The sequence below is a fragment of the Chelonoidis abingdonii genome, chromosome 2, assembly GCF_003597395.2.
Source record: "Chelonoidis abingdonii isolate Lonesome George chromosome 2, CheloAbing_2.0, whole genome shotgun sequence".
Classification (NCBI taxonomy): domain Eukaryota; kingdom Metazoa; phylum Chordata; order Testudines; family Testudinidae; genus Chelonoidis; species Chelonoidis abingdonii.
This window is the reverse complement of record NC_133770.1, coordinates 80,926,237-80,953,046: the sequence shown is the minus strand read 5'-3', so window position 1 is coordinate 80,953,046 and position 26,810 is coordinate 80,926,237. Positions and strand designations below refer to the sequence as shown.

General features: G+C 43.6%; 1 protein-coding gene across 1 annotated transcript in view; it reads left to right on the top strand.

Moving 5' to 3' along the window:
- ABHD5 (abhydrolase domain containing 5, lysophosphatidic acid acyltransferase) overlaps nt 1–25,510 on the top strand; it is a 43,003-nt gene extending 17,493 nt beyond the window's left edge. Inside the window, exons 4-7 of the mRNA XM_032784134.2 lie at nt 5,853–6,007; nt 8,845–8,956; nt 14,876–15,062; nt 23,344–25,510. Coding sequence (XP_032640025.2) covers nt 5,853–6,007; nt 8,845–8,956; nt 14,876–15,062; nt 23,344–23,433 — 544 coding nt within the window. The 3' untranslated portion in view covers nt 23,434–25,510. The remainder of the gene's footprint in view (nt 1–5,852; nt 6,008–8,844; nt 8,957–14,875; nt 15,063–23,343) is intronic.
- The last annotated feature ends 1,300 nt before the right edge of the window (nt 25,511–26,810 follow it).

The following is a 26,810-nucleotide window of genomic DNA, read 5'->3' as shown; positions in this document are numbered from 1 at the left end:
ATCTCCACTCATCGTGTAGGGGACAAGCGAACTGAAGTTAGACTGGGACCCATCCAAGAGGAATGTAGGAGTGGGATCCCGCCCCTGTAACCTGGTACACTGCCTCATGCCACTCGGCGCACCTTCGAAAAGTTCGTCTTTGTCCCGGTGCATGATAGCGAGGACCATGATCTTGCCCTCTAGGGGTCCTGACAGGTCGTCTGCGACCACCTCAGCCGCGCATCTGCCAAAGTCCTATCTGTGGCCTAGGCAACAGAGTTGGCGGTGGTGGCTGGGGACGGAAAGGCCTGCAGTAGGGTCGTCGGCGTCATGCACGCCGAGAGAGAGATCGGCATAGGACCTGTTGCCGAGTGCAGGCTTGGCAGCCTGGGGTGTGATTTCAACCGCAAAGAGGCCTTTACCACAAATGTAAGTCGTGAAAGGCCGGATGGTTTGAAACCTGAAGCCATCGAGATGCTCCTCATGGTAACGAGGCCTGGAGGAAAGCTCTGGCTGCCTTTTTCCCTTCCTCCAAGAGGGCAGTGAACTCTTGGTGGGAGTCTTGATGGAGAAGCTCCATAAATTTATTCACCGTTATCCAAGTGTTATGATTATAGGGGCTAAGCAGGGCTTATTGATTTGCCACGCAGGGCTATAAGAGCCTTGCAGAATACACCTTGCGGCTGAGTAGGTCATTTGCCTAGCCCCCTTCGATTTCGGGCTGGCGCCTGTTGGCCATGCCGTTCCCTTTTTCTTAACCAACTGAGTGACAAGTGAGCAGGGAGGAGGACGGACAGACAAGTAGTCGTACCCTCCATAGAATATCGGCATTCGCCTGGATGGTCCGAATAAACGGGTAGGGCCCCTCTAGTGGGGCAATCGCCGATACAGTGTGCACTACTGGGTCCCCTACCTCCGGGACCTCCTGCACCTGCAGGTCCGCACTGAGTGCTACCCTCCATAGGAAGTCCTGATGGGCTCTCAGGTTATTGGCGGGCACACCAGAATCACGATCCTGAGCATAAGAGCTGTCCACGTGGGAAGACACTGATGCATGTCCAGATGGCCATGGAGGTGCTGAAAAATCATGGGCAGAGTCTCTGACTCTACCAGACTTTGCCCAACTCGGCAACACGGACCGGTACCAGAAGGTGCACCGGTACGTGGAACGAGATCTGGACCTGCGACCAGAGCGGTGCCAGGAGGTCGACCGAGATCTTGAGGTTGGGAGCGGCTACGGGAGTTACAGTGCCTGTAGCGGTGCTGGGAGCTGGAACAGTGCCGAGATTATTGGGTCGGTGAATGGGACACTGACCTGTGCAGCGAGTGCGACCGGTGCAGAGGAGAACAGCATCGGGACTGTAAGTGGCGTTGGGAACTGGAGCGCTGACGGGACTTGGAGCGTCTGCGGGACTGTGCTCATGAACAGTGCCGGTCTGCTGCGCCGACAGAGGATGGTCGTATCAAGGCGGCTTGCCAAGAGACTGTATTTCCCGCACCGGCGGTGCCGGGGGTTCAGGTAACATCTACTCTGTCATGGCAATGAGATCCCTCGTCGCTGGAAATGTCTCCGGCATGGAGGGAACAGTAAGCTCGACCACAGTGCCTACCGGGGAGCTGTCAGGCACCGGATTCGACCGCCCTTGTGGGACCGGGATCGACGGTGCTGACGTCGCCAGTGCCTCAGCAGGTGTCGGTGCTGGGCGATCCGGCTTAGACAGGCTCTCTGTCTGCGGTGCAGTTTGCACGGGAAGCAGTAGGAGCAGGGGAGCCGCTCGACCACAGTGTGCGCCGGGGAGCAGTCAGGCACTGGATTCGACGGCCCTTGTGGGACCGGGATCGACGGTGCCCGACGTTGTCGGTGCCGCGGCAGGGTGTCGGTGCCGGCGATCCGACTTAAATGAGGCTCTCTGGCGCGGTGCAGTTGGCACGGAAGCAGCAGGAGCAGGAAGCTCAACCACGGTGCGTGTCGGGGAGCGGCCAGGTACTGGATTCGACGGCCCCACAGGACCGGAATCAATGGTGCCGGCATCATCAGTGCCTCTGCAGGTGTCGGTGCCGGCGATCCGACTTAAATGAGCTCTCTGGCTGCGTTGCAGTTGGCACAGAAGCAGCAGGAGCCGGGGCTCAACCACGCGCGTGCCAGGAAGCTGTCGGGCACTGGCAGGAGGAGTCGTGGGCTTCCTCAACCTTCAGAGAGAGGGAGCGGTGCCGAGTCGACTTCGGTGCCAGTAACGGCCAGTGCCGGCGGGGTCCGGTGCCGAGGAGGCGCTTCTGTCCGCTGAGTGGCCAGCGCTCGGTGCCGAAGGTGGAGGGTAAATGAAAGTGCCGCTCCATGTGTTCTCGGCTTAAAAGCCTTGCAAATGGGCACTTAGCTGTTGAAATGCGATTCCCCGAGGCACCGCAAACAGGAGTCGTGTGGATCTCCTTGTCCAGCAGCAGCCTGTGGCAGGCCAAGCACGGTTTAAGAGACCGGTGAGCCGGGCATGGGCTCCGGCACCGGTTGCGGGACGGGGCTACTCCCCGAACCCCGCTAACTATTACTAAACTAACTATGCTAGTAAAGAAAAAACGTATAAGTATATAAATATATATATAATATATATATATAAGGATTATAACTATATAATCTATATCACAAGAACTACGAGTAGCTAGGGAAGTGGAGGTCAGCTAAGCTGCGCTCCACTGTTCCAACGACCGACACGGGAGGAAGAAGGCACTAAGGGCGGCGCTGGGTCGGCAGGGGATATATCCGGTGCATAGCGGCGTCACTCCCAGGAGGGCCCTGCCGACCCACCGAGGTGTTGCTAGGGTAAAAATCTTCCGACGAACGTGCACGCAGCGCGCACACACCTAACTGGAATGGATATGAGCAAGCACTCGAAGAAGAAACTGCCATCCTGAAGCATGTGTAGTTAGACTTAAATATTGTACTATTAATAATCTGCCATAATATAACTTTTAAAGTATATATTTACAAATTGTTCGGACATCAAAAGCTGCAGATCTGTTTGCATAATAAAAACATTAATAACATAACCTCCCAAAGTAGGTAGGATGAACCAACAAATTAATGACCTCTAGGTGATTTTTCCGATTTTTAGGAGTCCGTTGCCATCTCCTGTTTCCCGATCCTTGTATAAATAAGGGTATCGTATGTCTCTTTTTCTGTTTTTAATCAGACTGTGACATTTAGTCAAATAAGTTATATTTGAGTATTATGTGTCCTTTTAAAAGTAACCTACATTTCTGTTTTAGTATTTTTCCCTCTCCCCACTCTGGTAGGTTAACATTAAGGTATAGGGATGGCTGCGTTTTTCTCTCCAACTTATTAGAAATCAAAGATTCTTAGCCAATAGGAGATAAATACTTGCTTGGTTTAAACTAAAAGTAATTTACTTGTTAAATCTGTGTATTCAAATGAAAATACAGAATATTGTTTTACCCCTTCCAATGGGTGAATATCTTATAAGGGGGATCTTAGTAGGGATGAATCTAGGAAGACAGAGCCCACACTCTAATGCAGTGCTATGCATATCCCTGGGGGTATGCAGAGGTCTTGCAGGGGGTACATCAACTCATCTAGATATTTGCCTAGTGTTACAACAGCTACATTAAAATCACTAGCGAAGTCAGTGCAAACTAAAATTTCATACAGATAATGAATTGTTCTATATATTATACAATGAAATTTATATTCCATTTGATTTATTTTATAATTATATGGTAAAAATAAGAAAGTAACAATTTTTCAGTAATAGTGTACAGTGACACTTTTTTGTATTTTATTTCTGATTTTGTAAGCAAGTAGTTTTTAAGTGAAGTGAAACTTGGGGATACACAAGAAAAATGAGACTCTTGAAAGGGGTAAAATAGACTGGAAAGGTTGAGAGCCACTGCTCTAATGCATGTCTAGTGCTGCAGAAACCTGTAATTTAAAAAAACAAATGCTACCGAAATTATTCCGGAGCTGCAGTTATTAACGTTTGGGTGAGGGGACTCTGAAATATTCCTTAGATTAATGTTTTGAGAGGAGTTTTTTTGTGGTTATTCTCTAGCATCTCTGGGTATCTCCTGGGTTTAAGTGGCTTATTTAAAAGTATCAGAGGGGTGGCTGTGTTAGTCTGGATCTGTAAAAGCAGCAAAGAGTCCTGTGGCACCTTATAGACCAACAGACGTATTGGAGCATGAGCTTTCGTGGGTGAATACCCACATGCATCCGACGAAGTGGGTATTCACCCATGAAAGCTCATGCTCCAATACGTCTGTTGGACTATAAGGTGCCACAGGATTCTTTGCTGCTTTTATTTAAAAGTAGGCAAGTTATCAAACCCCTTAAACACCAGATCATAGAATCATAGGGTTAGAAGGGACCACAGGGGTCATCTAGTCTAACCCTTGCCAAAATACAGGATTTGTTGTGGCTAAACCATCCAAGATACATGGCTGTCCAGCCTCCCTTTTAAAGCCTGAGTGGAAGAGCTTCACAGCCTCTTTAGGCAGTCTGTTTCATTGTCCTACTGTTCATACAGTTAGGAAGCTTTTCCTGAGATTTAATCCAAATCTGCTATGCTGTAGTTTGAACTCATTGCCTCTTGCCCTGCCCTTTCTGGCAAGAGAAAACTTTTCTCCATCATTTTTTATGGCAGCCTTTCAAATATTTGAAGACTGCTTTCATGTCCCCCCTTAATCTCCTCCTTTTCCAAACTAAACATACCCAGTTCCTTCAGCCTTTGTTTATATGTATTCCATCACTTTGATAATCTTTGTCGCTCACGTCTGAATCCTTTCCAGTTTCTTTACATTCTTTCTATACGTTGGTGACTAAAATTGGACACAATACTCCAGCTAAGACCTAACCAGCGCTGAGTAGAGCGGTATGGTCGCCTTGTATGACTTGCGTGCTATGCCTTTGTTAATACAACCTAAAATTGCATTTGCTTTTTTTGCACTGCTGACTCATGTTTAGGTTGTGATCCACCACAACTCTTAAGATCCTTATCAGTAGTGCTGCTGCCAAGCTAGTTATCCCTCATTCTATATTTGTGCATTTGGTTTTTCTTCGCCAAGTGTAGCACCTTACATTTGTCTTTGTTGAATTTCATTTTGTTGTCTATAGCCCAGTTCTCCAATTTATCAAGATCCCTCTGAATTTTAGCTCTGCCCTCCAAAGTATTGGCAACCCCCTTCTCCCCCTTCCAGTTTTGTGTCATCTGCAAATTTGATCAATATGCTCTCTATTCCTACATTCAGGTTATTAATAAAGATGTTAAAGAACACTGGACCCAGCACAGATCCCTTTGGAACCCCACTTGAGACCTCCAGTCTGACATCCTTTCATTAACAGTTACTCTTTGTGATTGTTTAACCAATTGTGTATCTACTTAATGGTAGTTATGCTAAGCATGCATTTCTCTAGCTTACTTACCAGAATGTCATGTTGGACTGTGTCAAAAGCCTTGCTGAAGTCCAGATTCATTATGTCAACTGCATTTCCCCTATCCACCAAGTCAGTTAGCCTGTCACAGAAGGAAATCAGGCTGGTTTGGCATGATTTGTTCTTGGTAAATCCATGCTGGCTGCTTGTGTTTATACCTTCTACCTGATTTACAAGGACAAATCTCTCATCTTTCTCTCACAGAATACAGTGCCTAACAGCTGGTTTTGTGTTGATTCTTCTCTTCGATTTTACTTCTTTATGCTAATTTGGGATCAGAAATTAGATCATAGTATATGACAGTGATGGTGAATAATGTAGATTATTTAATTTTCAGATAGCTAGCTTTAATATTTCTCATTCCACAATAAATTGTGAGAGACTTCAAACCATTTTATATACACTAAATCTTCCAAATCTCTCTTGCCAACAGGGTAAAGCACCTTATCTTAGTGGAGCCATGGGGTTTCCCAGAGAGGCCTGACAATGCTGAACAAGAAAGACCAATTCCAATCTGGATTAAAGCACTAGGAGCTATGTTGAGTCCATTTAATCCATTGGCTGGGCTCAGGTTAGCAGGACCCTTTGGTGAGTGCTAATTAATATATGTTTAAGTACTATTTCTGTTTATTTTAAATATGAATACAGAGCAAACACTTCATTAAGATGTTGCCTTCTTATAATTGCTAATTGCCTTCTTATAAGTAGTTTTTGGCCCTTCATTTATTTCATAAAGTATCTGGAGCCACATCACCCATCTATCATGAGTTTTAAAAAAAAAAGTGGACTATCTAGCCTTTGTTTACATTTGAACTACCTGTATTCTTTAATATATATATAATATAATTTAATATGCAAACTGGAAAGAGGCTTTTGTGTGCTTTAAAAGCTTGACTAAGGTGATTAGCCTTTTGGACATATTAATTTGTTACTTTGCAAACAAGATTATTCTTTGAAGTAGAGGCTTTTATAATTTACATAATAGGACTATTCCGTTATCAACTAGTTGCACAGAAATAAAGCTAACATGATGCCTCTAACTTAAAAATTCAGTTTAGTTATTCTTAACAGTATTCCACTCTTTTTGGGGAATGTAGAAATTCTAATTTAAAAAAAAGATTGCTGTGCCAAATAAAATTTTCTCTAAAATGCAACCGTTGTTCATTGTCTTTAATAGATGTAAAAAACCCCAACAATCCTAGCTTCTGTTGTAAATCTTCATGAACATCTGTTCAATTTTTTCATAGAAGGAATGGGTTTCCTTTCTTCCTATTATATTGTACATTAACTGTAGATTCTGACTTTCTGATGAGGGGGTGAGATTCTTTCTGGTGAGGGGATGAGAATAATTAAATCCATTTATAAGGTAGAAAGTCCATTATTTGATTTAATGTGGAGTATTCATTTTTTAAATTATCTGGACAACATGCACAAAAAAGCCTATCCAAATGTTCAAGTTGTCTTTGATGAACATTAAAAATACAAACCAACTTGATCAACAAAAGCAAATACAGCAGTCTTCTTCAAACTGAAAAGGGAGATGACCCTCACATTCCAACCACTCATCTCAGCACACATCAGTATATCGCAGCTCTTTACTTCCTTCTCTCATCCTACATTCTAGGAAAAAAAGATTTCGCAATGTCACCTTAAGATCAATAAACTTGGACTTATGACAGAGTGGAAAGTATATTCCAGAATTGGGCTACCCATGGAAAATGCCCTGCTTGTAGTCTCCACTTTACTGAAGTGCAGGGACTTCATTTGTAGCAGGATGGCATACAGAAATAAGCAGTCTCTCAAATACTAGGTCCAAAAGCCAGTTTTGGGGTTGTAAATCTAAAACAGCACTTTAAACTCTATGTAGAATACGATGAACAGCCAGTGTAAATAACCAAGCATTGGTGTCATGCTCGTGACTGAAACCTTCACTTAATAAGTGAGCTGCAACCTATTGCATTAGATTCAGTTTCTGAACTGATTTAAAGTGTAACCCTACGTAAAGTATATTGCAATAGTTTGATCTCAAGGTTATAACAACATGGATCACGGTGACAAGGTCTACATAAATGTTCATAGCCCTTTGGCCAGAAACAGGCGGGAGAAGCAGCATTATGATCACTGCTGTTGCTGTGACTGTTTACCAGCATTTGAGGATTGAACCTTACCTCCAGATTATAAACCCAAGTCATAAATGGTGAGGTCACATCTTCCGTTAAAGATGGAGATACAGTCTTCGACTGTCTTCAGTTTGCTACCCCCTTTTACTAGCACCGATTCTGTCTTATCTGGGTTAACCTTCAGCCAGCAATCTCTCATTCGTGCCCCAGATACTGGATAAGGCATTTAATAGTGGATTATGGGTAGGATTTTCAAAACAACTCAACAGTGTCCTAACTCTGCTATCATTGAAGCCAATGGTGAAATGGTTATTGGCTTCATTGAGAGTAGAGTTAGGTTAACGCTGTCTCATGTGATTACATATACAAAATATGTTAAAATAACTTTCTTTTAAGGTTGCAAAGTTAACCACTTGAAAATGAAAAGAAAGCTAAGAACAATATCTTAATGTATACAAAAGGACAGAATGAGGATTGCATGGACAACTTTAATTGACATTCCCTAATTTTCAAGAGCTTAGTTTTGCAACCAAAATAATGTTGTTCTTATAATGTAGCTTTTGTATGTAATTTCCTAGAGATTTTTTTTTTTTCAAGAAAAAGGTTTTTAAAAACCCCTTAAATTCAACTACTATAGGTCCCACATCATCAGTAGGGTTCAGCCAGCAAACCTCCAGCCCAGACATCTATCTCTTGAGCTACAGGACTCAATAAATCAGCTGGCAACAGGAGAAAGGCTGTTCCTCCAAGAGGGGATTATGAGCCACTCAGGCCATATGCAAGGTCCAGGAGTTAAAGAAAGGAACCTGGCCTGGCTATCTCCTCCAGCACATCCTCTCTGCCAGGAGTTGGTGCTCCTACCCCATGTAGAGTCCTCAGGGTGGGGAATGGTTTGTTGGAGCCATGTGCTGGATCTGGAGAGTTGGCTTAGTGGAGTCTGGCTCAGCCCAGTTCCTCTATCTTGACCCCTTTACTCCCTCTCTGCTGCAGCTGCTCTCGGGCCTTCCCCATACAGCGTGTGTGTGTGGGTCGGGGGAATGCAGCTGCTGCTCTGATGCACTGTGGTGCCCATTCTTTTTAGAATGTTTGTGTCCATTTGTTTTGATATGGTTCCAGAATTTTCCTAAAGAACACCAAATGATGGAAGGGGAGATGGTGACTTGTCCAAAGTTATCTCAGCCACTACCTCCAGGACCTTTTTATAATGGGAAAGTGTTGGTCAACCTAAATAAAGGAGGTCACTACCAGCTCCCCATAATTATTTTTTAAACTTTTTTTTTTTTTTTTTTTTTTTTTTTTTTACAGGACTAAGACCTGTACAGCGTTTAAGGCTAAACTTCAAGCGAAAATATTCCTCTATGTTTGATGATAACACTGTGACTGAATATATCTACCACTGCAATGTACAGTCACCCAGGTGAGCATAAGTTTGCCAAAATATTTTTGAAATTAATCTGTTTCATAATTCAACAGCCACCCTTCTCCTCCTCCCTCAGTGCCCCCATTAATGCATGCATCCTGGCTTTTTATTGTAGGGTTGTTTGTTAGGCTGCTAGCATTTAATGTGTTAATTTTAAAAGCAAAACAATATTGAACTTTGCTTGTTCATTTATCTATTTGCAATCCTAATTTTAGGTCCACCAAGCTTGATTTTGTCTCTCTCTTTTTTTTTTTTTCCCCCTTTAAACTTTGGCTGAACACTTGGGAGCTAAGTTTCAATCGATAGGCTGTTCTCATAAGAACGCCCCCACTGGGTCAGACCAGTGGTCTATCTAGCTTAGTATCCTGTCTTCCAACAGTGGCCAGTATCAGATGCTTCAGAGGGAATGAACAGAACAGGGCAGTTTTGAATGATCCATCCCATGTTGTATAGGCCCACCCAGTCAGAGGTTTAGGGATATGCAGAGATGGGGTTGCATCTCTGACCATCTTGGCTAATAGCCATTAATGGACCTATCCTCCATGAACTTACCTAATTCATTTTGAACCCAGAATCTCATGTTACCAACTTCACCAGACAGACCCTGAAAAGTCGCTAGATGTAGATGTTTAAGCACTTAAAGGGAGTAAAAAATGTCACTAAATAAAATTTCCAGAGAATTGATTGTGTGTGTGTTTGACGATAAGTGGGCTACTAGAACAAACCATTCATGGACAAGACAAGAGAACCTGGAATTGATGGAATGCTACTACAACAGTAGACCTAATGAGAGGGGATATATGAAACGTATGGGGGCTATGGATGCGACTAGCCTACATTCCACACTTACTGAGAAACAGCTAGTTACCAACACTCAACATAGTAAAGGAAGCTGCTCTCACAGCCTGAGATAGACCAACTCCAACATTACTCCGACTCAAGAAGACCTGGAAGAAAAAGTGATGTGCAGCCCACACCTGAAGCTGAACATTCACCCCCCCCTCATTGCAGAGCACAGCAGCTGATAGCTGAATAAGATCATGGAGAAACTAGCTACGTCAATCCTCGGACTGATTACCAAGGTTCAGTGGGAAGTACCATCGATAGTATGTAGAAGATGCCAATAGAGCCCTCATGACAATCCCTACTACCACCAATAACTCAAACCACGAAATGATACCTACAGCCTCGTGTAATCCTGGAGATGCTTGGCTACACGATCAAGAAGAACAACAGTATGTACCACCCTGGAAAATGAGGTTGGAGGATAAGATCAAGGCGACTCGGAAGAAGTTAGTCGCTTGGAACTACAGGTGTAGAGATTAGAGGATCGAAGACTCGGCTACTGAAAATGCAAGGGCCTGAGTCATCTGAAGCGCGAGAGACTGCTACACAAAGCTCACAGCACTGGCTACCAGGCTAAGAGATACACTAGAGAAGCAGGCGAAAAAAGTAATATGCCTGTTCTCCAAGAACCATCCAAGTGCACTCCCAACTGAGTGCACAACACAATAGCACAGAGCCACCAGCAGCAGACTGCACTTGTTTATGAGTCTTCTCTTCTCCATATTTCAAAGTGGTGCAGGACCTGAGAACAGAGCACAGCAATCTCCCAGAACAGAAACAGTCACCATCACAGTAGGACTTCCAGCAGCGAGTCAAGAACATGAAGAGCTGGACAGACCTGGCCAGACATGATTCCACCTACTGGCTAAAGAAACTAACAGCAGTGCATGAACACCGTAGCACAATGAACCACTGCTAGAGTAGGTCCCACCGAACTGGCTAACACAAGGAAGACAGTGCTGTCATGAAAGACCCCTGCAAGGGAACAGACCGTCAACTACATCCAATACCTGCACTCCACAACATGGAAGTCCTATCAGCATCATAGCCGCCAACTACAGGACGTAATGGCCAGTACATGAGCACAGCTAGAAGGCACTGGGAAACACAAGAGGCTCCAAACACCAGTTGCTCATAGATAGAGCAGTCGCCCAGACTCAAGGTCTAGACAGACCAATCTGAGCACGCCTGGATTGACTACAAGGAAAGTCTCTACACTCAAGCCGCACACGTGGATCTGTGAATGTCTGGCGGTATCAAGTCAACAGCCACTAAGGACCTCTCAAGAACTCATGGACTATGAAGACACCACTGGAAGTCACTCAGGCAGCTTGCACAAGTGCCATCAAGTGCGGCATATATCAAGTGATGCATTGTCCCCGCTGCTGTTCTGCATAGCTTAAACCCCCTCAGCCAGTCATCACAAGGACTGGATATGGTACAGTTCAGGAGTGGAACTACCATCAACCACCTCCTCTACATGGATGACATCAAGTGTATGCTAAGAAGACAAGACATCGACTCCTAATCATCTGACGCGATCTACAGTGAGGATATCGCATGTCATTCGGTGGAGAAGTGTGGCCGCATGGTAATGAAGAGAGAGGTAGTCAAGACTGATGGGTGAACTACCAGCGGGCCACATAGCAAAGTACCGCAGCTCAAGTACCTTGGCATCCCACAGTCACTGGAAACCACATGAGGAGGCAAGGAAGACAGCACATCCAAGTATCACAAAGGAAACAGGTCTGAAGGCCACTCAGTGGAGAAGAAGATCCACGCCATCACCAGATGCCCTGCCGGTCATCAGATCCCTGCGGTATAAAAATAAAAATAAATTCCCTCTCACCCGTATGGGTGGTATGTGTCTTCCTCAACCTCGGGTCCTTCTAGAGGCCTGGGAGTTTGAGTTCTGCGCAGTATTTAGCTGATCAGCACTGCACTCTTCTGGACAAGAGCTCTGATGTTATCTGTCTGTGGAGCCCTCACCAGCTTAGGAGTCACAGCCCGAGTGTCCTACACCACTGGGACCACTTTGGCCTTCACTTTCCACATCCTCTCTAGTTCTCTTCAGGCCCTGGTATTCTCCAGCTTTCTCATATTCCTCTTCCTGATTTGCTGTCACTTGGCACTGCTATATCTATCACCACCGCTGTCTTCTGCTCTTGCTATTACCACGATGTCTGGTTGATTGCCTACTGCCTGTCCGTCTGGATCTGGAAGTCCCCAGAATCTTAGCCCTGACTTTCCACAACCTTCTGTGGCAATCTCCATCTGGTCTTGGAGTGTCTAGCCCATACGCTGTGCAGATATTCCTGTACACAATGCGCCACTGGTTGTTCCGTCAGTGTATTTGCTGTTCCTTCCGCATCTTAAATCTGCCACTATGTGTTGGACTGTCTCTGAGGCCTCTCTGCACAGTCTGCACCTTGGGTCTCTCTGCGGTTAGACCCTGCCTTCAGGATTGGGCTCAGTGCTGTTCCTGTGCTGCTATGATCAGTGCCTCGGTGCTGTCTTTTAGTCCAGCCCTTTCAGCACTGGTAGGATTCCAATGTCAGCCACCTCAGCTATCTGTCGATGGTACATCCATGAAGGGTCTTGTCTTGCCATGGCACTTCTTCTGCTGGTCTTCCTCCATGTTGCTGTTGCCTCAGGCATTCTCTCAGCAGTCATCTTTGGGCCATCTTACTGATGTACTCCTGGATGTTCCGGTTTCACGATGACAGTGGCTTGCACGCTCACCAGCCCGCCCGCCTCTTTCCGGCTGTACAGTCTCTGTGGTGTGGACTTGGGTGGAAACCTCCGTGCATTGTGAAGAGCTTCTGGTCTTCACATCGGCAGCCTCCATGTCCTCCTTTGGCCAGCTCACTATCCGGCAGGGTATCTGATGACCGGCAGGGCGTATCTGTTGATGGCATGGATCTTGTTCTTCCCACTGAGCTGGCTCTTCAGGACCTATCTTCAGGAAGACAGCAACATCCAAGTATCACCAAAGGATATGGAGAGAGAGAGAGAGAGAGAGATAAAATATGCGCCCAGGTGCAAGTACAGTCACAAAATCATTCACAAGCAGCTCAGCAGTGTTGCACACCAAGTCAATATCATTATGTCTCAATTGAGTATGTCATCGGAAGGAATCGCATTCTAGGGATGCTTGGGCTGAGATCACTATAATCTGCTGGCAAAGAAAAGTTTATGGAAGCTAATTAAATACTTTGCTAAAGCCAGGCACATTTCGGAGAGAGCAGCCCATTAGCTAGCGCTTGGTTTTACCCAAATGTGTTCTTTCTCACTGTTCTGTAGTAGGTAGTGCATCCTGTGATGCAGAGGAAGATGGCTAATAAAGCGGGCAGGACGGAGGAGGCAGGTTAGCCAGTGAGGAAAGCCACACAGATGGAAGGTGGGGTGGGATGAGACAGGACCATGTTCCCCAATGAGGTGGGGGGGGGCACCGTGCCTCCAGGGATGAAGCCCTTACTACAGGATCAAAGGTGGAGCTTGCTTGATTTCGGCTCCCCTTTATTCCTTCCCTGGCTTGGCCTGGGGTTAGCAGCCCAGCTGTTTTCAAAAATGAAACCCTGGAAGCAGTGGGATTGGGAAGGGGTCTGGCTAGCAGATTTTTGTTTTTAATTCTTCTTTCTTGGCTCCCTGCAGCATCAAGCTCAGGTCAGGTGAATGCCCTCTTCCCTCTGGCTCTGGGCTCTTCCTTTCACTAACCTGTCAACTCAAATCCGGGCTGGCAAGAAAGGGAGACTTAGTTGAACTTAATCAACCCCAGGTCAGCTGGGATGTGCTACCTACTACAGAGCAGCAAGAAAGAACTCATTTGGGTAAAAACAAGTCCGGCTAATGGGCTCCTCTCTCCAAAGTGTGCCTGGCTTTAGCAAATTATTTAATTAGCCTCCACAAACTTTGTTTCCTCACTTGCAGATTATAGTGATCTCAGCCCAAGAAGCCCTGGAATGCAATTCCCTCTGAGGACATGCTCAATTGAGACATAATGACATTGACTTGGTGTGCAACAGAATGTAGTAGTTAAACTTATTAATCTTATTTGGGTTATTGCTGTTTATGTACTATATATATATTGTATTACTTTTAAACCAACATTTGTACTTTTTAATAATTTAATCATTATACCAGATGTATGGACACACTTTCATAACCGATGTATTACATAATTTTAACGTTAGCTTTAGTAAAAATTTTAAACTTGTAAAAAATAAAAATAAATAAGAGCATGGATTGGATTATATTAACACTATTGAGCTGCTTGTGAATGATTTTGTGACTGTTCTTTCTCTGAATGTCACTGTAATTGGCAGCGAAAGTCACTAGAGTTGTCACAGGTAACTTTGAAACTTATTTTCTCACTGGGGAAACCAAAAAATCGCTAAATCTAGTGACAAAGTAGCTAGGTTGGCAATAACACTGGTTATACTTTTGGCCTTCACAACATCCCCTAGCAATGAGTTCCATGGGTTCAGTGTACATGAGTGAAGAAGTACTTCCTTATGTTTGTTTTAAACCTGCTGCCTGTTAGTTTAATTTGGTGATCCCTGGTTGTTGTGTTATGTAAAGGGGTAAATAACACTTCTCTGTTCATTTTCTCCACACCATTCATGATTTTATAGATCTCTATCATATCTCCCCCTCCTTCCCGCCCTCCCTCCCCAAGTCATCTCTTTTTAAAGTGGAGCAGTCCCAGTCTTTTTTTAATTTCTCGTATGGAAGCTGTTCCATGCCCCTAATTATTTTGTTGCCCTTCTCTTGTACTTTTTCCAATTCTATTGTCGTCTTCAGATAAGACTACCAGAACTGCATGCAGTATTCCAAGTGTGGGTGTGCCATAGATTTATATAGTGGCATTACGATATTTTCTGTTTTATTATCTATCCCTTTCACTGCTCCTTCACATTGAGCAGATGATTTTCAGAGAACTCTCCACAATGACTCGAGATCTTTCTTGAGTGGTAACAGCTAATTTAGACTCCATAATTTTATATGTATAGTTGAGTTCATTGTTTCTAATGTGCGTTACTTTGCACTTATTTCATTTGTCATTTTAAGTGGTGAAACTGCTTTCAAGAACATGACTGTTCCTTATGGATGGGCAAAAAGACCAATGTTACAGCGGATCGCTCACATGCATCAAGATATTCCTATCACTGTGATTTATGGAGCACGTTCTTGTATAGATGGCAATTCTGGTAGTACCATCCAGTCTCTGCGACCAGATTCATATGTAAAGACAATAGTAAGTGAATTTTTCTAGCCCTTGTTTTTTCCTTTTTATGGGTTTGTGTAGATTGTATCCATTCTTTGTCCTATTTGGTGCCAGCCCTGGAATGGTAGTCTTACAATGTAAAACTCTGGATAGGATATCTGATCTGATTTCTATACCAGAAAAAGAGTAGGAGAAAATAAGTATTCTTCAAGTGCTTGCACATGTTCATTCCAATGTAGGTGTGTACACGCCCCAAGCAAAGTTACCGGAAATTTTTACCTTAGTGGTATCTGTTGGGTCAGCTCTAGCACCCTCTGGTGTCGCACACTCATAGCACCAGGATAAGGGGCCCTACCCTGCTTCAGTTCCTTCTTACCGCCCGTGACGGTTGCTGAAACCTCTCATTGCTTAGGCAATCTCCTCTCTTTCTTAACCTTTTAGTGCTCATAGTTTTTAGTAGTTAGGTTTTACATAGATTGAACATCTCTGCTCTTAGATAGCAGAGTTGTCATTTGTCCCAGTGCTGAGGCATGCCTCGGTCACTGGGGTTTAAGCCTTGTGCATCATGCAGGAAGTCTGTGCCTTTGAGCGGCCCGCACTCGAGCTGTCTGACGTGCTTAGGGGTAGCTCGTAGGAAAGACCATTACCAAATTTGTAAAGAGTTCAAGCCCCGGATCCAGAAAGACTGCTTTTTTGAAGGTCTTTCTTATGGAGGCAGCTTAAGAACAGATTCAGAGCCACACTGAGACTCGGCACTGAGCACCTGTCTCAGTGCAGGGTGTTTCTCCATCAACACAAGTCCCTCAACACCGATCATCTTTGCTGGTGCCAGGAGAAGAGCTGGTCTCTGGTGCAAAAGGACAAAGGAGACGGAAAGGGCGAGACGTGTGCTGGGTCTCTCTTCATCCCTGGTGCCACATCGCCAGGTGCCCACAGTTCCAGTATCGGCATGTCCTACGACACCCACTCAGTACCACCAGTACCGGATATCTTGCTGTCCCATCGACCTCCAAAGCCTTCACAGCTGCAAGGGATCTTTTAACTCTGCTAGTACTAGACTCCCTGGAGGGTCAAGACTTGGAACCGTCAGTGCCTCCAAGCAGCAGGGAATTGACGCCAGCACCTGAACCAGAACCATGTCAGATGTCCAAGGGGGAACCCTCGCTGAGAGCCTCAAGGGCCCATAGGCAGCCTTCTCTGGCACCCAGTGGCTTGGCACCGCCCTGGTCTCCCCAGCACACCTCTTAGTCCTCAGCAGACTCAGAGGCAGAAGTGTTCACCCTGCCAGAGCAGCTAACCTTGCTGCTCCCTGGGCCATTCCCACTGCATCATGGCACTGAGTTAACTGGGGACTCCGGGTGCATGGCCACCGTACCCAGGGGGCCCAGCTATCACGCAGTGGCCTTATTGGAACTGTTCTGAGTTTCACCCACCTCAAAGTACCTTTCAAGACGCTCTTATTCTGTCATCTCGGAGGCTAGAGCACCCTGGTACTGCAGAGATACTCTGGTACCAAACACTGCACCAAACCCCAAGAGGAAGCCCTGCAAGCTTCTGCAGACACTGAGACCAGTTGAGGCTCCCTATCAGGCTTTAGCCTCCTCCTCTTCTCTGGGTGAGGCCACAGTGGCACCAGGGTCTCTCCACCTCCAGATGACCATAAAGTGTATCAGCACCTGCTCAAACAGGTAGTCTCAAGCCTAGAAGTCCAAACAGAGGTGGTTAAAGAGGTGAGACACGACCTCCTGGATATTGTTTTGCGAGTGGGCCCATCCAGAGTGGTTCTGCTGCTACACTATGCCATCATGGACTCTATTAAAGCCCTGTGGCAAACCCCTGCCTCCCTTCCACTGATGGCGAAATGCTCAGAGCATAAATACTTTGTTTTGGCCAAGGGGTGTGAGTTCCTCTTCTCCACCCCCATCCCTCCCAGGATCATTGGTGATTGTGGCACCCAATGAACAAGACCACCAGGGACAGCAGATCTCTGTGCCAAAGGCTAGGACCTAAAAAGCTAGACCTCTTTGAGTGCAAGGCTTACCCATTTGCAACTTTGTATTGCAAGCCAGCACATCCTGCTGGGGCACTACAGCTTCAACATGTGGAAATCCTTGATTAAATTTAAGGATCTTCTCCCCCCGACAGGCGTTTTCCTCCCTAATTGAGGAAGGGAAAACTGTAGCTCGGGCCTCCCTGCAAGCAGCCCTGGATGCTGCTGACTCCACAGCCAGATCGAGGGTGACTGTGGTGACAATGCATAGGAACTCCTGGTTGCAATTCTCGGGTCTCTCGCAGGAGGTACATCCAGAGCATCCAGGACCTCCCATTTGAGGGATCATCGCTCTTCTTGGAGCAGACGGATGCTAGGCTGCATGGCCTCAAGGACTCCCATGTGACCTTGAAATCCCAAGGGCTCTGCATACCAACAGGTGCAAGGAAGCAAAGGAGGCTGCAGCAGCCAAGACGTTACTTCCCTCAAACAGCCTGTCAAGGCCACCAGAAGAGAAGGAACAGAGGGTTTGGGTGAAGGCCCCATCCCCAGTCATCCTCAACAGGCCCTACTCAGTCAGCCCCCAGGCACCCCAGGTTGTCAAACCATTACTTTTGATGAGACAATCGAGGTTGACATCACAATCTCTTCTGCATTGGATCCAGCTTACACCGCACCCCCTCCTCTGTTTTCCAACCAGCTTTCCTATTTCCTGGATGCCTGGACCTAGATTACTTCAATCGGATAGGTTCTCAGCACCATAGGACTGGGTTATACCATCCAATTCCTGTCCACCCCACCTTCCTACCCCTCCTCTCTGTCCCTCTTCAGGGACCCTACTCATGAGCTCCTGTTGGAACAAGAAGCCCAGTCCATCCTTTGGGTGGGAGCTGTGGAACAAGTTCCCCCTCACTTGAGAGGAAAAGGGTTCTATTCCCACTGTTTCCTAATTCCAAAAGCCATGTGGAGGTGTCTCAAACCTATTTTAGACCTGCACAGTCTCAACCGATTTCTAAAGAACCTGAAGTTCTGCATGGTCTCCTTGGCCTCCATCATTTCTTCACCGGATACCAGGAATTAGTATTTCACCTTCAATCTAAAGGACGCTTACTTCCACATTCGATCTTCTCTGGTCACAGACGTTTCTTAAGATTTGTAGTGAACCAAAGTCACTACCAGTTCATGGTGCTTCCTTTTTGCAAGTTTTTTCACAAAATGTCTGGCAATAGAAAATCCACGTGTTTCCATACCTGGACAACTGGCTGATCAAGGGCTGATCCAGAACTCAAGTAGAGGCCGACATCCATCTCCTTCAATTAGCTTTCTATGTATTGAGCCTTCTATTGAACTTTCCTGATCCTGGTCCAAAGGGTAGAGTTCCTAGGGGCAAAAGTCGACTCAGTGCAAGTGAGGGCTCTGCTTCCAAATGACCGGTTCCTCATGATTGCATCCCTGATGCGATCTTTCCAAAGCTATCCAATCACGGCTGTACGAAAGTGCCTGAGTCTCCTGGACCGCATGGCATTGTGCACATATGTGTGCAGCACGCAAGGCTAAGACTCAGACCCCTGCAAGCCTGGCTAGCCCTGGTCTACTCCTTCTCTCACCATCACCTGGACTCGGTTCTCACGGTCCCAGCCTCATCTCATGACTGGACAGATGCTGACTGGACACCCATGGTATGCACAGGGTACCCTTCTCAAGACCTCGCCCATCCCTGTCCCTGGAGTGTGACACGTCAACCCTCTGTTGAGCAGCCCACTTAAGACACATCAGAACCCAAGGCCTATGGACCCAAGAAGAGCTCTCCCTGCACATCAGTGTCAGGGAATGCAAGGCAGTATGTCTAGCATGCCAGGTGTTTCTACCTCCCTTGAAAGGCAAATCTCTTTCAGTCTTCACGGACAATACGATGGCTTTGTTCTACATAAACAGGTAGGGTGGTGCACGTTCTCCCTCCCCCTGCCCCCGTACCAGGAAGCATTCTGCCTATGGGTACTCTGCACCACAGTCTAGAAGCATCCTACCTTCCCGGGACTCAGAACCAGCTAGCAGATTGCCTCACCTGGTCTTTCTTCTCTCACCACGAATGGTCTCTCCATCCAGACATTGTAAGGGACATCTTCTGATGGCAGGGGATTCCCTTATAGACCTATTTGCTACCCGATCCAACAGGAAATACCATCAGTTCTGTTCCCTGAGGGGCCACAGCCTGGGGTCTCTTGGAGATGCGTTCCTGTTACCATGGACAAGTCCGCAAGGTCCTAATGAGCAGTAGCAAGCCTTCCACAAGAGCCGCTTACCTGTCAAAATGGAAGAGGTCTCTAGCTAGTGTTCACAGTGACAGGCCCTGGCTCTGCAGTTCTCTCTGCATCTCATTCTAGACTACGTGCAGTCACTAGGATAGCAAGGGCTAGCCTTTTCCACAGTAAAGGTTCATCTAGCGGCCATCTCGGCCTTCCATTCCACGATTGACAACTGTTCTATCTTTTCCCATGACATGGTAGTCTGGTTCCTCAAAGGCCTGGAGATGGTATTCCTCCAAGTTAGGAATCCCGCCCCCCCCAAATGGGACCTAAACCTAGTCCTGTCAAAACTCACAGGACCCCCATTTGAACCACTGGCAACATTCTCACCGTTACTCCTCTCTTGGAAAGTAGCCTCCCTGTTAACCATTGCTTCAGTCAGATGGGTTTCAGAGAAATGAGCTCTCACTTCAGAGCCCTCTTTTTTAAGGACACAGCCCAGCTGCCACTGCACCCATCATTCGTCCTGAAAGTTGTATCACAGTTCCATGAGAGTCAAACAATTTTCCTGCCAGTGTTCTACCCCAAATGACATGAGAGCAGGGAGGAACGGCGCCTCCACTGATTAGATGTTGGGTGTGCCCTGGCCTTCTACAATACGAAGTACCAAACCATTCTGCAGATACATTCAGCTGTTCATAGCAATAGCAGAAAGGATGGAAGGTCTCCCCATTTCTGCACAGCGAATCTTATCCTGGATCACTTAGTGTATCAACGCATGTTATACCCTCACAAACATTTCGCCCCCAGCTAACTGAATGGCTCACTTTATAAGTTCTCAAGCGTCTTTTGCTGCTTTTTTTTTAGCACATGTTCCAATTCAGGACATCTGCAAGATGGCAACCTGGTCATCAGTTCATACCTTCACAATGTACTATGTCATTACACAACAGGTTTGAGTGGATGCCAGTTTCGACTGGACTGTGTTACAGTCAGCCTGCACTTGATCTCCAAACCCACCTATGGGACAGCTGTTTGTGAGTCACCTACATTGGAATGGACATGTGCAAGCACTCGAAGAAAAAACTGTTACTAACTTTTCTGCAACTGTTGTTGTTCGAGATGTGTTGCACATGTCAATTCCAAAACCTACCCTCACTCCCCTCTTGAGAGGCAGTTGGCAAGAAGAAACTGAAGGAGGGCAGGGTTGGCAGGGCCCCTTATACCAGCACTATGAGCACCTGATACCAGAGGGTGTTAGAGTCGACTCAACAGATACCACTAAGGGGAAAATTTCAAGTAACTGTGCTTGGGGCACATACAGACCTACATTTGAATCTCAAAGACAAACAGTTACAGAAAGGTTAACTCTTTTTTTATCTCCATTTTTTTCATGTCGGGGAACTGGGGCTCAACAGAGAGCAAGTGACTTGTTTCAAGTCAAAAGGAAGTTTGGTTGTGGCATTCAGAACTGAGCAACACTTCTTCCTTATTTCCAGTCCAGGAACTTAACCATAAGGTCATCTTTCCTGTCTAAAAAAGTATGAACTCCATAGTGTTCTAATGAAATGTATTTTGTAAAGAAAAAATACTTAGTCTAAATTTACATACTCTTAATCAAGGACTCTTCAATGTGATAATTTTTCCAATCATTTTATGTAGCGTGTACATTTTTTATAAGTGGTAACTGTTTTCTGCTGAAGTTTTAGAAGTCCCTTCATTTGAATCATTGCAGAAATATTCAATTTTGTCTTTCCAGCCAATGTGGCTTTATTTATATATGTGAGGAGAGCTACTCCTTTTCAGATGTGTGTGCTTACATCCTAGATTAATATTTACACACATACTGGCCACTTTTCTAAGGAACTAAATGAAATTTACTGTTACCATTCATATTCAGAATCATACTAGACAGCTGTGATGGTTGAATATGGATGTATGAATTTCTTTTATGAGTTGGTCAGATCTTGGAATATGCTGGATATTGTATTACTGCTATGTAGTCTTCCGGATGTGACTGACCAGTAACTTGCCCAAACATGCTCCAGACATACTATGTTGTAGGTTATTAAGTTGAACAAAAGATGATAATGCACGTTTATCAGAAGTAGGTACAGGGAGAAGGGAGTGTGGACAAGATGAGATTTTTCTCTTAATTTCCTGGTTCTATAATTCACTCATAAATAGCACGCAGTACTGTATAGAAGGATTAGGGAAAGTCAAATCCTTCTATAGAGCATTTCTACTCTTCCTGAAATGGTGACAACTTTTGAGAAATATATATTTTTATTCGCAAACATATCTGTTATTGCTTAACAAGCAGACTTCCTATAACAGAAGTTCAGTTAGGGAGTGGGGAGTAGAAGGGTAGGACATGCATGAGTCATTCAAACAGATATAACCAATCTGGTTTGGGTTTTCTGAGGGACAGGAAAACTAATTTAATGTCCTATTCTAATTCAGGTTAACATTTTGTCAGCCAAGAGGTGGGTTATAAAAGGCAAATGCAACACAGAAAGAAAAATGGGGACACTGAAAGGCATCCTTTAGGGTGAGAGAGAGGCTTCTTCCAATGTCTCCCTGTAGGTAGTATTCCCGTTCTTGGTAAATTTGTCTCCCTAGCAGTGCTTATTCTAATATCTAACTAGATCTCTTTATTTCTAATTAAATTTTGTTTTGTGACTTTCTGTAGCTTCTAGTATTTCTCTTCTCTTAAGATAACTTGTCTTGATTCCTAGAGAGTTAGAAATTCCAAAACAGTAATTATCCCTCTGAAGTGCAAGTGAATTGTAATCTCAGGGAAGAGAGGCTCAAAAGAGGATAATGGCTTCAATATAAAATTAAGTGGAAATTGTTCAGGTGCCTTTCCCATAGAGTACTGTAAAATAGGCTGCTTTACCAGTCTGGGCATGGAGAGAACTACATTACAGAAGTATCAGGTGTGGTTGCAATGGTCCTTAGATAATTTTACAAAAAAAAAAATATAACTATTCAGGAGAGTGCTAGCAGATGTGATTTTCAGCATCTGACTTGACTTTTCCTGATTATCATAGCAGTTAATTTAGAGGGTTGAAATGACAAACAAGCTGTTGCCATAGTCTAGAAAATCCTCAGCAATTAAAGCCCTCAGTCAGTTCTTAATAATCTATTGTAGTGCTCTTTCAGTCTTTCCCGGAGCATGCCTTTCATACGAGATGAAAAACATTCAGACATTCTGTAAGTGTTTAGATGGGAAGGAGCCAAAGAACCACTGTCAGATTTTTTGGGGAGAGATGGAGCTGCATTTTGGTAGAAAGCTTCACATGTAAAGCTTGTTTACATGTTAAGTTTGTTTTGCACTTCCACTTAAACTTTGTTGGCAATAAAGCAGGTTATTGAATAAACAGTAGTTTTACTCTTTTTTTTTTTTCTTTTGTTTATTCCTATGTAATGATGGTTCCTCAATAGAAAGAACAAACTTTCTTCCTATCTCCCCCCGCCTCAGTTTACACCTCCTTTGCAGTTGCTTGTTACCTCCTCATACTGGAAGCCAGTCTCAGCTGAATCAATATGGACTGAATGCAATAAGGCTGTCAGTTTTTTAATCAATGTGCTCATCTAATGCACATTCTAACACTTGTTAGATGTGTCTGATTTTAATATTAGCACTAGTAATGTAATGTACAGGAGCTGGTGCCAAGATTTAAAATAAAGGAACCTAAAGTTATATAAGCTTCTACATCCACATTTAGACATCTTAAGTAAGTGTTAGAGATTTTCAAAAGTAATGAGCACCTACCAGCTCCCATTGATCTCAATCCTTTTGAAAATTAAATCTCTGATTTAGGTGTAAAAACCTGTTTGAAAATCCTGGCCTGGCGTTTTTTGTTCAGAGTGTCCAAAGGAACTTGCAGTATGACCAGACATGGGGGACAGTATGGCCTTCTCACTATGTCATAATAGACTCATGATTATGTGTGAAGGTTTGGATATTTATTTTTATTTTTCCTAATGTATGTCTTTCCCATGTCCTAATGTTTCAGGATTTGTTGTCATTCTTGTTGTTCTGACTTCTCTTTCTACTTCCTCCTCCCAGGCTATACTTGGGGCTGGTCATTATGTGTATGCTGATCAACCTGAAGACTTCAATCAGAAAGTAAAAGAGATATGTGATTCTGTGGACTGACTGAATTCAGCTCTTGATAAAGTCTGATCATACGTACAGTTTACTAGCAATATTTTGTAGAACATTACAAAAATTTGAAGACTGCAGAGCTAGTCAAGCAGGCTCTGTTTGCACACAGTTTCTTCCAAGAAGTCACCTGCACACTTAAACCACTTAGTGCCTTTTGAGTGGGGAATATTTTAAATGGAAACCTTGTACAGTTTACTTTGAGACTTGTCTTTAAATATTTAGAGATGTTGTTTGCCTGTCTGATATAGTGAAAATATAAATAACTAGTTTTTAAACTGAAAAAAAAAATTTAATTGATTGAAATTTGGAAAATTTCAAACACTTTAAATTATGTTGCATTCTAAATCTACCATAAGAATGTCTATACTCAGCCATTATATAAATAATATACTGTATAAAGATATGACTTGGTTACTATATAAACATTCGTACTTGGTAGGCCAATGCATTCATAGTAAGAATGTGAAATTAAAATATTTCTTCTCTTTCAATCCCAAGACTTTATGTACAATATTTTAACATTGTATTTTGGCATGGTGACAGGTTATGAAGCGGGTGTTTGGCAGTTGGCAGGGCCAAAATAATTAGCACGGCTTGTCATTGGGCATAAGGTGCGTTGATGCTTACAGTACTTTTTTGCCTATTAGATTCTATTATATTCTTCACAAGACATTCTTTCATGTGTCTAATCTCCTAGGGGACTTCAGTTTTAAGAGACAATGGTGTTGCTGACACTCATGCTTCCATGAACATATTTTATCTGTAGAATTCCATGGCTTGAAATACAGAAGTGGCCTGCTAGTTGCGCAACCTACTTTTATGATGATACAATTATCACAAGGCCTGTTGCCAGCCCAAATCTAATGGTTTTAGAAATGCCCATTTTGATTAATACCAGGAAATAACTGTCTGACTAAGATTAATCCTGATCTTTCGCTTTCGATATTAAGCCTACCATTTTCTCACAAATACATATTTTTTGAATATTGAAACTAGTCTATTGGAAATGCAACAGAATATTGGATCTTAGTAGCATCCTTATAGGAAGGGATATTACTGGAATAAACAGTAGCTTGCTTTAGGAATTCCTTCTACAGTTTTTGAACAATTCGGTATTTCACAATTGGAGCAAATCTACTCTCTGGTTTTTTACAAAAGTGTACTGTAGTTTGACATTAGTTTTCAAGTGCTTAGTAAAACACATTGAACAAAGTACTCTGACACTTTAAAGCCAAATTATGTGGTCCTTTATTTTTTTTAAAGCAAGTTTACGTAAAACTATTGATTTCCATTTGATTGTTGGAATAACTACTGAAAGTATCTTGATTCTTTATATAAAATATTTAATGTTATCACCTTCTAAAGGTTTAAAAAGAATTTCTGGATAGCTTTGCATTCCATATTATGATTACATATAACAAGTCTTCTCATAGATTGTATTCCAATAGAGCACAGTCTTTCTCCTCGAGGAGATGTTTACTTACATGGTGCTATGAGAACATCAAACAGTCCTTGCGATTGCCTTGACTGGTGGTACTTAATACTATACATTTAAATTATTTAATTGCAATAAATTAAGTAAATGAAATAGCATCTTTAATTAACATATCCAGATTTATATAAAACAGAACAGTATTTTCTAAAATTCGGTGTTCAAAATGGAGATATGGAACACCACATACATTTTTGTACATAGGTCATAAATTAAATGGCAGCATGACTGATTGGTTAATGAATGCCTTGTTAGTGAATAGTTTTTTCCTTAATTATTAGTCTGATTTGCATTGATTAACTGAACTCAGCTGAACATTTGCAATTACGTACAGAAAATGACACCAAAATATACGTATCTCTTTTCTAACATTTAAAGGTGGAACAAATTGTTAATACTTTCAGATAGCATTAATGTAGGGTGCTTCAGTTTGTCACATCTAAGGATGTAAGGAAGGGGAGAAGTTTTATGCCAAACATGAAAATTTCCCTAAATAGCCCTTGTTTTTCCAACTCACTGTGCTAGTAAAAATCACTGTTTATGTAAGTTTTGCACTATTAAAAAAATTGCATTAAACGTTTGTGTGTGTTTCTGCTAAGAATATTTCTATTGACAGTTGCTTTTCTAAAGATACTTGTATGACTACTTTTGATTTCCAGAGGTTAATTACAGAAATTGAGCTGAAATGTCCAAAAATGTGTAAAAAGGAAAATGTAAAGGATGTGTTAATTTTTTACACATCTCAATCTTCTTAGCATTACTTGGTGCTGAACTGGACACTTGAGTATAGGTTAACAGGTAACTGAAAGGTTCCAGAACTCTGGCTATGCCAAAGGCTGTGCCTTTGTTTGTGTGTGTTTGTTCTTAAATGAAAGGAAATGTTTGATCTCCTCCTCACGAAAGTGATTACTGCAGTTTTGAATGTAATCCTATTCTGATAATATCTTACCACATGTTGAGACAGTACAACAGAATCTATTAAAGTACTGTAATATGAACCTTAAAGAGAGGCTTTTTAGATTATGAAAGCTCATATTTTGGATGATTAGGAGTTAAAACACTTGTAATGAGTTTCTCTCTTGTCCCCTTACAAAGTGTAAAGCTCACCTCCTTCAAAAATAGACTTTGCTTCAATATCTTGAATAGAGGTTATGCAGTAGCTTTAAGTATGCTGTGTGGGGATACTGTACAGTGATTATGCTATTTTTATAAGTGCTTTAAAGTAGCACAAGCGCCACAGGGACAAACGCAGACTTTTCTCCTGTAATAGCATCAAAATTAGCACAGACTGCTTACAGCTGCCAGGGTATAATTTTTGACAGTGAGGTGAATTAACCATTGGAACATGGGTAGGGAAAAACCTACACAATATAAAAACTACCTGTTACAATACTAGTTCTCTATATAAAGCAGTGTAAAAATTTGGCATGCCCACTCTTGTCTCATCCATGTCAGGTTTCACAAGCTAAAAAGACTTGTATCAGATTAGTACTTAAGGATGAACAACCTAATTAGTTTTAAGATAAAGTTTGATAAATATATGGGATTGTATGATAGGATTGCTGGCACTGATGTAGGGGCTAGGCATAATAGCCTTGAGGGTCCCTTCTGGTTCAAGATTTGTTCCTAAAACCTTGTGCTGTGGGGTTTCAGTAGGGGTCAGGAAAGAATTTATACACACACCTGCCTTTTTTTCGTCTCCTTCCACTGAAGTGTCAGAGATTGGCCACAATTGGAGATGGGGTGCTGGATGGAGTGGATCAGTGTTCTGAAGAGGCACTAATAATTCTTCAAGTAGGGTCCCAAATAGATGTCCAATAAAGTATCCAAGTAGCAGGCTGAGATCAAATCAGAGTAGCACCCTTAACCTGGGGGA